Source organism: Sphaeramia orbicularis, chromosome 11, assembly GCF_902148855.1.
Source record: "Sphaeramia orbicularis chromosome 11, fSphaOr1.1, whole genome shotgun sequence".
Classification (NCBI taxonomy): Eukaryota; Metazoa; Chordata; class Actinopteri; order Kurtiformes; family Apogonidae; genus Sphaeramia; species Sphaeramia orbicularis.
The window spans coordinates 10,666,523-10,677,648 of NC_043967.1; the positions used below are offsets into that span (position 1 = coordinate 10,666,523).

The 11,126-nt window shown below is 39.7% G+C and overlaps 1 protein-coding gene across 1 annotated transcript; it reads right to left on the minus strand.

Moving 5' to 3' along the window:
* Positions 1–1,324: 1,324 nt before the first annotated feature.
* zcchc17 (zinc finger, CCHC domain containing 17) lies at positions 1,325–11,112 on the minus strand. Its single transcript, XM_030147314.1, has 7 exons — positions 11,029–11,112; positions 9,587–9,742; positions 4,069–4,169; positions 3,863–3,954; positions 3,457–3,557; positions 2,451–2,590; positions 1,325–2,130 (listed from the first exon to the last, which is right to left on the minus strand). The coding sequence occupies exons 2-7, from the start codon at positions 9,723–9,725 to the stop codon at positions 1,960–1,962; spliced, it is 744 nt and encodes a 247-aa protein (XP_030003174.1). The 5' UTR covers positions 9,726–9,742; positions 11,029–11,112; the 3' UTR covers positions 1,325–1,959.
* Between the last annotated feature and the right edge of the window lie 14 nt (positions 11,113–11,126).

An 11,126-nucleotide genomic window follows, 5' to 3' on the forward strand; every position in this document is an offset into this window, starting at 1 on the left:
ATAAAGAAGCTGTATACCAAGATTGAAGAGTCAATCGGAATTGTAGTTTTGGAGAAGAAGACAATTGAAATTTTTGTAACAGACAATGACGACAGACAATGACGACAGACAATGACGACAGACAACAACGATGCTGCCGGACGCTGCATGACGACAATAGCTTACAGCCTGTCGGCCAGTAAGCTAAAAAGCAGACTATCCTATTTACCTTTTATATATTTCATATTTTATCCTTTTATATTTCCCATGTTACAAACACTGAGACCTGGGTACCTATATTTTGTTCTATCATGTGCCTTTGATTGAATGACAATAAAGCTGAGTCTGATAATGAGGAAAATGATTTCAGGGAAATGAAGAGTGTTTTTTCTCCTTGAGTCCGTAGAGATTGCGAAAAGAGAACCCTGGAGTCATGACAGACCACTGCAGCTGGAAACCATCTATCACAGTCCTGCTTTTAGAAGTTTGGAAACTAGGTCAAAACAGCAGAAAAGAAAAGAAACAAAATGTCAGCTCCCTTCTGCTGCCTTATCTTAAACTGAAAAGGCGTCATCTTTCTAAAACCTTGTTACTAATGACCCCACCTAAACCCTACCTTCTTAGTAAACATTACACTTGATATGACCCCAGGGTGGACTTTCATGAGAATGGTGTGGTGTGTTGTGCTTTAGATCCCCTGGGGAAAGACGCTTACAGGAACAACAAGAGGCTCAAGGTCCACGAACAAAGAGATCAAGAGGCCTTTTTTAACCATCACAAATAAAAAAACTTTTAATGGAGTTAGCAGCTGCCATGCAGGAAGTGTGGACTGTGTTGAACAAAGAAGCAACATAAACAAACATAAATCAGAAGGTACACATGAACGCACGATATGTGATGGACGAACTCTGGATTATCACCATAGCATGAGGTTCCTGTCATGCTCATGTATGCGACATTTGATTTCCTGTCTGTGTCGTCACTGTTTCCTATGTCTGTGGGCATGCGGCTTTCTCTTTACTGATCATGTGTATGTATTTCATCAGCTGTACTCGTCTTCCTAATGGGATTTGACAGAGCAGAGGAAACCAGATAGTTGTAAAACAATACATGGATTCCAGGTGGGATAGCCACTTGGTTGCATATTGCTTGCACGTATCCGGTTACAGATGATGTGGATACTCCTCCTGCTGAGCTGAGCCAGAGGTTACTTCAGGACATGTGGGAGTTTTTGCCTGTGGGCTTTTTCTTTTTCCACGGCACTTTCCTTTTCGGGCTCTCTTGCTTTGCTATATCTAAGAAGTCCTCCAGTGATTATGAAGTGACTGTCTGTTTTGTCTTTTTCCAAAAAAAGACTAAATTCCTAACAAGCTGCCTCCATGGATAATGAAAGTGAATCCATAAATTCCACTGATATTCTTTTCTACATGCAGCTGTTCATACTCTGATTAAAAAGAGGGATTTCAAATGGTGGCAGATGTTCCACTGTGTGAACTCAGCCTCCCACTCTTAGACACCTTCTGGAAAAGACATGCATTTTGATTGATAAAACTGTTACTGTCCTCTTTCATATTATTTCTCCTTCCTACCAGAAATGTAGACTTTTCTTTGCAGCATGCATCAAGACCAGAAAGGATCTTTGTCTCTACTCCAGCCGATCGTAACAGGGCGCATTAAATCCTATATACACATCCAAAAAAAATCCAAAATATCATGCATTAGTCAGAAAATACTGTATTTGGGGAAAAAAAAGTCCTGATTCAGAGTATCCAAATGGAATATGCTGTTTACCTGACATAATAAACGTGGTATATTCAAGTACAGTGACAGCCTTACTAAAATTAACAGTGTTTCTATTCTAAGCAGTTTGGTGGAAATATTAAAAGCTGCTGGAAGTCTGTCACTGTGTCTGTTTCTGCCCACTTCCCCTTCATGTGTCTGTCATAGCTGCAATGTGTTGTCGCTGTGCAGTCATGTGCCTCAGCTGTGTTTGTGAGACTTATGTTTTTTGTGTTTTTTCTTAGTTTTGTCCTCTCTGTCATGACTGTGATCGTGGCGCCTCCTCTTGGATTTGCATTCACTACTGCTGCTGCCACTGCTGTCATTCTCTGACTCCTTTCTTTCCCTCTTCCTCTTCTTCATTTTTTTCTCCTGGAAGACAAACAAGTTGAAGCAAATTCATTAAACTTAAAAAAGATGACAGCTGTTTCACAATGAACTTCTACACAAAGCACAAAGAAATGGTTGTGTTTCATTAAAACAATCTGTATTTTTCTAACAACATTTTTGACAGATGTGTGGAAGTTGCCGTGGATCTGTTGCCACACAAAAACTGCAGGCGTGCATTGTCACTCTGAGACGTGTGGGTTGTGGCATCAGATGACTCACAGCAGACAGACAGCAACACAAAGATGGAGGAGAGATGATAAAAAACTAATAGCCACTTGAGACATCAGCTGTCACATTCTCACCTTCTTTTTCTTCTTCTTTTTCTCTGAGTCTTGTCTTTTTGCAGAGGTCGAGGTCTGCTGCTGGGGTTCTTCGTCGTCCTCTTCAGGCAGAAGAGCGTACTGCAAGCCCGGAGTGGAGAAGCAGTCCTTGGTAAAGTGACCTGAAAAGACAGATGATTCACACATGTGAAGCTATTTTAAACTGTACATTTCAGACATAGGGCCAGGCTAATGTCATTGAAACAATGTAGATACTGATATTGGAACTATGGCTTACATAACAGATCCTAAACAGTCTGTGTCTCTGTTTACACTGTATCTCAGGGACGCTTTGAGGGGATTTTGTTGACTTGGTTTTAGGAATGAATGGATTATTGGAGGCCAAAGGTCACAGATTGAGGGTCCTGTGAAATTACATAATTATTTTTTTTTTTAACTTTAATTAAATGAAATTAATTCATGTTATAGTTATGACAAAATTTCACCATAATAGGTAATAAGATTAAATGATTACATGACTAGTGCTAAAAAGTTTGTCACTAAAAGTAGGTTGAAAGTAATTACGAAAACTACATAACTAGTGGATGCATGTGACTACATTTTAGACTTTTTCCATTTATTATTTTTTGTATTTTTCCAAATTACATTGCACACTCTTTTCCAACCGTATGGTAGTTCTGTTATTTTCTTACAGAAAAAGTAGTTTAATAACTATATCAACAAGGTAAACCTAATTACTATCATTTGGTTTAACTTATCTGTTCTAACTCAGTGTCATGTTTCATCTCCCTGGTTTGCTGTTTGATAACATCAAAACATTAATTAAAAAAAGATATATTAAAGCTGTGTAAGTGTTGCATGTACTGACCCTGATGAAATACAAAGTTTTAAGATTCAGTGACTAACAAGTAATTTTTAATACTTGATAAAAGAATTAATTCAGTGCCACAAAAGTAGATAAGTTTTGTTCTCAGCCCTCATGAAACATGCTGTCTGTGTTTTTAAGACCTTCATGTGGACGTTGTACCTTTACAGCCACACTTTGAACATGTTGTATTGAGTACAGCCTCCAGTGTGATTCTGTTGCCTGTGTGGTCTTTAAACTGTTTTCGTCTTCGTGCGTCCTGCCTGCAAACAAACACACAGATGATAATCTTGCTGAAAAGAAACTGAGGCACATAGGAAGGTGATGAACTGAAATGCCTTTAATATGTCTGACAGTATAAACATGCCCATATATTTCAGCCATTCAGGCCATTAAAGTCAAAATGGTAAGTCACATGAAGGTCCTACAAACAAGTGAGTAGTCACATGATTCATGTTGAAACAAGTCAAATCACAAGACAAACCATGTTTTCAAACATTAACTAGAAGAGAGTGTACATGGCATTAACACAATCATATACACATATATTGAAACAGTAAGCACTTACTCGGCCATAACATTGTTGGGGTCCAAGTCCCGCCCTGTTCCTTGATTGACAGATTTCATGGAGAAGGACAGCTTCACCTTGTCACCATGAATCTGAGAGTTACAGTTAGAGAAAGTTGCAGTCACCCGGCTCTGACGTCACTTACACTGGTTATTATATATGTGTGTGTGTGTGTGTGTGTGTGTGTGTGTGTGTGCATGTGTTACCTCTCTCCCAATGACTTTAATCCACACCTGTTCTCCCACATCCACAAGCTCAGATGCATTTTCAACCCGTGAAGCAGACATCTCACTCACATGTACGAGACCTGTAAGAGTCACAGATAAGATTTGATACTAAAGTGTAAATACATTCCATGCTTTCAGATGTGTGGGTGACACAAAGGTTGCCATCAGATGTTTTAAAGCCCCCCTCTCATTCAAAAGTTTAGTTGGGGTTAATAATTAATTTGGGTTTTACTCTGGATTCACACAGACTAATATCTGCGTTTGACGCTGTTCACACACAAGTTAGCATTTCAGGCTTGTACTTGTCAAATCACAAATATTTTGGATCAAATCAGGATGTAATACACAGCTTTTATAAGGTCATGGTTATTAGCTATCATAAATTAAAAATCACCTTTAAGTAATACTTCTGAAATGTGTAATATTTGCATACTCTAAGTTATTATAATAAGGCAATTTAATGTCTGTTGTACAAAAAAAAAAAAAAAAACCTAGGTAGATAAAAACTAAGTGGATTTCGGGCTTGCTCACTTGAACAAAAGATGTTACTGCTGAACACGCTCTTATACAGGGTAGGGAAGCAAAATTTACAATGAACATTTAGTTGTTTTTTCTCAGCAGGCACTACGTCAGTTGTTTTGAAACCAAACATATATTGATGTCATAATCATACCTAACACTATAATCCCTACCTTTTCAGAAACCTTTGCCCATATGAGTAATCAGGAAAGCAAACGTCAAAGAGTGTGTGGTTTGCTGAATGCACTCGTCACACCAAAGGAGATTTCAAAAAATAGTTGGAGTGTCCATAAAGACTGTTTATAATGTAAAGAAGAGAATGACTATGAGCACTATTACGAGAAAACTATTACGAGAAAGTCTGGAAGATACTATTAAAGAAGAATGGGAGAAGTTGTCACCCGAATATTTGAGGAACACTTGCGCAAGTTTCAGGAAGCGTGTGAAGGCAGTTATTGAGAAAGAAGGAGGACACATAGAATAAAAACATTTTCTATTATGTAAATTTTCTTGTGGCAAATAAATTCTCATGACTTTCAATAAACTAATTGGTCATACACTGTCTTTCAATCCCTGCCTCAAAATATTGTAAATTTTGCTTCCCCACCCTGTAAGATAACCGGGGGGGCTCTATTAAGTGAAACTGAATTTCACATTATACTTCAGCTACTTTCCAATTCTATTCAGATCTTATTTTAAAAAGAAATGCCATGCTAAAACATAATTTAGCTGGCGTTTGGTTTTGTCACTTCTAGTACTAAACACCAGGATTGAATTTCACTAAACTGGACTCAGTCTGCCCTCCAGTGGCAGAAATATGCAGTTGCTGCTCATCTTAAAAGGTAAATGATAACAATACTAGGATGTATTAGAATGTCAGAAAAGAGAAACTGGACTGGAGACAATTCATGTCATCAATCAGTCACATAATCACACACCCAAAGCTCTCACATTTTCTACTGTTTTGTCTCATGCAGGAGGTCTTAGAAAAAAGTATGACCGCCAAATCAAAGAACTTGAAAAACTCAGAAGTAGGTGCAAAATTACTTGAACAAAGAATAAGATACTGGAGGACACTGGCTGCCTTACTGCCGTTCACATTCCTCCACCTTATTGTGTGCACAAAGTGAGGGCTGTCTGTGGAAATCTACCAAAACTCAGTGCTTTACTCTTGGCTCCTGCATCTCCTGCACATTGTCTCTGGCTATAGTCCCATGTCTGACACAGTGTTTTTTACCTCACAGTGGGTGCAGATGCTGTATTTGCATCTCCCTACTACTCTCATATGCTTTCTTATCGTTCTATGACATTACTATGGCATTCAACCATTTATAGCTATATCCACTGCCATGGCTATGTGGGAAAATTTGTTTTTACTTCATACATCATACGTGATGCTAATGTGTCTCCTAACTGCCCTGCTCCCCTCTCAACCCCCTCAACACCCATCCTCAGCAGTCAGGGGGGAGGTCATGGATGCCTCCATCATCACCAGACAGGATGTCAGCAGGGAGCTGAGGCAGCTAAGACCCAGCAAAGCAGCTGGATCGGACGGTGTGTGTCCCAGGATGTTAAAGGCCTGTGCTGCTGAGCTGGGGGAGCCCCTCCTGCACATCTTTGGCATGAGCCTTTGTCAGGGGAAGGTGCCCTCCCTGTGGAAGACATCATGCATAGTTCTAGTCCCCAAAAAACCACACCCTAGCCAAATAGAGGACTTCAGAACGGTGGCCCTGACCTCACACGTCATGAAGACCCTAGAGTGGCTCCTGCTCCACCACCTGAGACCCCAGGTTCAACATGTCCAAGACCCCCTCCAGTTAGGGTTAGGGTTAGGGTGGAGGACGCCATCTTGTACCTGCTGCACAAGGCTCACTCTCACCTGGACAGAGGGAGTGGCGCTGTGAGAATGATGTTCTTTGATTTCAGCAGTGCCTTTAACACCATCCAGCCCATCCTTCTGAGAGACAAGCATGGGAGTGGACTCAAACCTGGTTTCTTGGATTGGAGACTACCTCACAGAGAGACTGCAGTTTCTCAGACTGGGAGGCTGGACATCAAACACTGTAGTCAGCAGCATGGGGGTGCCACAGGGCACTGTACTGCCCCTGTTCTGTTCACGCTATACACATCTGACTTCCAGTACAAGTCTGAGCTCTGCCACATGCAGAAATACTCTGATGACACTGTCATTGTTGGATGCATTGGACAGGAGGCCAGGTGGAGGACCACCTGCAGCTGAACACCTCCAAGACCAAGGAGATGGTGGTGGATTTCAGGACAGATAGACCCAATCTCCAGCCCATTTCCATTGGGGGCACAGACGTGGAGGTGGTCAGAACCTACAAGTACCTAGGACTGCAGCTGGACAATAAACTGGACTGGTCCCATAACACAGACAGCATCTACAGGAAAGGACAGAGTTGTCTGTACTTCCTGAGGAGACTGGGATCCTTCAACATCTGCAAGAAACTGCTGCTAATGTTTTACCAGTCGGTCATGTTCAGTGTTCTCTTTCATGCTGTTGTCTGTTGGGGAGGCGGCATTAAAAAAAGGGATGCTGCACGACTGGACAGACTGGTGAGGAGAGCTGGCTCAGTAGTGGGCACAGAGCTAGTCTCCCTGGTGTCAGCAGTAGAGAGAGGGACCCTGGAGAAGATTCTCTCCATCCTGGACAACCCCCAGCCTCCTCTGCACAGGACAGTGATCAGACAGAGGAGTGTGTTCAGCTCCAGGTTGCTGTCTCTGACCTGCTCCACTAGCAGGCTCAGGAACTCTTTCATCCCCCTGGCCATCAGACTGTACAACTCATCACTGAGTGGTCGGGGGGGTCTCGGTCTCTGTCTCAGTCATGACCACATTGGGACTGATCCAATGTGACTTTAAAATACCCAAGCACCTTATGTAGTTGGACTACATCCACTTTTCAAACCACCATAGATCACTTAAAAAACTGTTACACTTAAATCACTGTTTCACTTTATATCACTGCCCTGAAACGTGTAAATACAATCAGAGGTCTTTATTTACAGTATTGTACAGGAAGCTCTTTTAGAGTAGTCCTTTAACAAGTGTCTTTTAGAGTATATATACTAGCCTTAATGTCAACCTGGTTACTAACTAGAGCCCGATCGAGTAATTGGTCGGCCGATTAATCAACATCAGTCAATATGTAACCAATATATTAATTTAAATTTTTTGCTGCAAGAGATTCTGTCGCTCCGTTCCTGTGTCTGTGTGCTGCACATTGCCCATGGTAAGCTGTGACTTTGTAAAACAATATAACACTACACTTTAGTGCCCCATGACAAAAACATACTTGCGGAAACACGCTGTCAGGGTACGTCAAAGAGAACATTCTAGTTTTTTTTCACACAAGTTTTAGAGAGCGTATTACAGCGTTTTAACGTCATGTAAGTTGCATCTCTGTGAAATAAACAAAGACATATGCAACTGTTAATCAACATGTCCACCATTATCTAATATCAGACTATTATACAGTGTTTTAAAGTTATGTAAATTATCTTTGTGAGATAAACAGAGATGCAACTGTTAATCAACATGTCCACCATTATCTAATATAAGACCGTTATACAGCGTTTTAAAGTTACGTAAGTTGCATCTTTGTGAAATAAAGATATATGCAACTGTTAACTCCCATGTCCGTCATTAATATCAGACTACTATACAGCATCCCACTTCACTTCATACTGTTATGCAGGATTTACTGGGTTAATGTCTTTATTAATATAATTTTGAAAAGGTTCCAAGTAATGTATTTGGTTGTAATTTTATGTATTGCATGTTTTGAAAGCAGCTACATTGTTCCATAAAATGCATTTTAGTCCCTTGTATTAAGTCTAATAACGTGATGCATGTTTTGATTATTTCTTATTTTGTTTGTGGACAACTTTTTTTCACTTTTTAATGTTTGCTTCAGCATTTATTTTTGAGCTGTTTGCAAATACCCAGTGGCTTCAGATGAACGTTTAATTAGCTAGTAAATATGACTAATTGATATTGGTAAGATGCTTTTGTGCATAAGCTTTTTAAAAACACATAATGTATTAGTTTAAAAACACCTCACATTAGCCTATGTATTATCACTTTCAGCTAAATGCAGCCACTTGTTTTTATTTTAAAATGGCCAACTATAGAATCAAATTCTATGCTAATAACCAAAATGCATTAAATGTATATATTTTCATTTCACAGGCAGAGGGGGAGAGTAAGGTGTGGAGCCACTTCACAAAAGACTCCACAGGCACTAGATGCAACATCTGCAGTGCAAGAGTTTGCCAGGGCTCCAGCACCAGCAAAGCAAAGAACACTACAAATTTATTTATTTATCACTGTGTTTACAGTTTGCTTTTGTTATTTATCATTGTTTACAGTTTACCTTTTCTTATTCATCAGTAGGTTTACAGTCCTTATGTTGACAGTGTTACAAATTAAAGTTCCTTATTTTAATTTAGTAGTCTTCTGCTTTGTGTTGAATCATATTTTGGGTATTATAAGAATTTATGTTCATGTACAGTATACATCCTGTGTATATCAACGCTCATATTTCATATATCGGCCAATATATCGGTTGTCAGCCGATATATCGGATATCGGGTGATATATTGGATATCAGCTTTTTTTTGCCCCCAATATCGGTATTGGCCACAAAAATCCCATATCGGTCGGGCTCTATTAACCCCTCTGTTGTGTTGTTCTGGTGTTTGTTTTTGGTCTTCTTGTGCTGTATGCAAAGCCACTGAATACTTGAATTTCCCTCTGGATCAATTAAGTATCTCTCTCTCTCTCTCTCTCTCTCTCTCTCTCTCTCTATCTATCTATCTATCTATCTATCTATCTATCTATCTATCTATCACATCATCACTGCTGAGATGGCTTGATTTAATTATGTATTTTTAACTAAATGCTCACAATAAGGTTCACAATGTAAAATAAGAGAAGCTGTATATTTTCCACACACCTTCCTTCTTGTATCCTGGCAGGCGGACAAAGGCTCCATAACTTTGCACAGAGACCACCTCTCCTTTGGCGATGCTGAACATTGGAGGTAGACCATCCAGTCCAGCCGGCTCTGGTGGGCCGTCACGGTTGGACATCATAGCATTAATAAAACGATCTGTAACAGTGGTTGAGGAATGGTTTTATTGCATAGTATAATATCCTTTCTTACAGACTAGCATTTAACACTGTTTTAGTCCTGAAATTCTGCTTAAAACAATCTACCATAACAACACTTGCACATCCACATTCCATTTTAAATATTCTAATAAGGTTTTTCCCAGGATAACCACAGATTCTTTCACGATTATCTCTGGACCTGCTGCGGTGGTCCGGCCTCTTCCCTGCCCTCATCATCACCACTCACTTATCCTCAACCGCCTCCATGTGTCTCCCCCTACTCCCCCCTTCTCCCCCTCTCCCCCAGTCTCTATCTCTATCGCTCTCTCTTTTTCCCCTTCTCTACTCTCTCTCTTTAACCCCAACTGGTCAAGGCAGACGGCCATCCTCCAGGAGTCTGGGTCTGCTCGAGGTTTCTGCCTGTTAAAGGGAAGTTTTTCCTCGCCACTGTCACCAGTCACAAGTGTTTGCTCCTGGAGGATTCTGTTGGGTTTCTGTAAATTGACTTAGAGTCTGGTTTTGACCAACTCTATATATAAAATGTCAAGAGATAACTTTTTTGTGATCTGGCGCTATATAAATAAAATTTGATTGATTGAGTGATTTAATTGGTTTTCCCCTGTAAGTCGCTTTGGAAAAAAGCGTCTGCCAAATGCGTAAACATAAACATAAACATAAACATCCTTATAAACTGAGTTACTGAGTTACTTATATTGCATATTACCGCAAAAGATTTCCATTCCGTTTGTGTACTAACGTTGTTGCTTTATTTAGTTAACTCGTATTGTTTGGTTTTATTGTGAATAAACATCTATTTATTTAAATACAGTTTAATAAGTCGATGTAGTAACTTGAGAGTAAGCCCATCCATATGAAGAAAAGTTTTTAAAAAGTCATGCATTTCTCATAGGTTACTACAATGAAATGTGTTTAAAGAATTTTCTACCTCGGGCGCAAATTTTTCTTATACACAACACTGAATCCGTAACACATAGTCGGTGGTTACCATGTCTTAGGTGGTTAAAAAAAAGTCCGTGCATAAAATGGAACATAAAACGCAGAAGCTCTTAGAGTCTACTGTTAGCTAACTCTACATGCTAACACATTACGCATGAACTTGGTCTGAATAACAGTGCGGCATGATTAAGGCAATGTTCTCTGTCTATTAATAACAATAACGTGAACGCAATTTACTCTAAACATACAGGACGCATTTTATTAAGGAGCAGACGCATTACTATTACTGTAATTTAGTAGAAAAATAATAAATAAATCCACTGTTACCTTTAGTATTAGCTGCACTGTTTCATTTTCACATCCGGGTCAATTCAGTTTAGCAACAAAAAACTTAACCAATCACTACCCTCGGTTACTATTTCGAC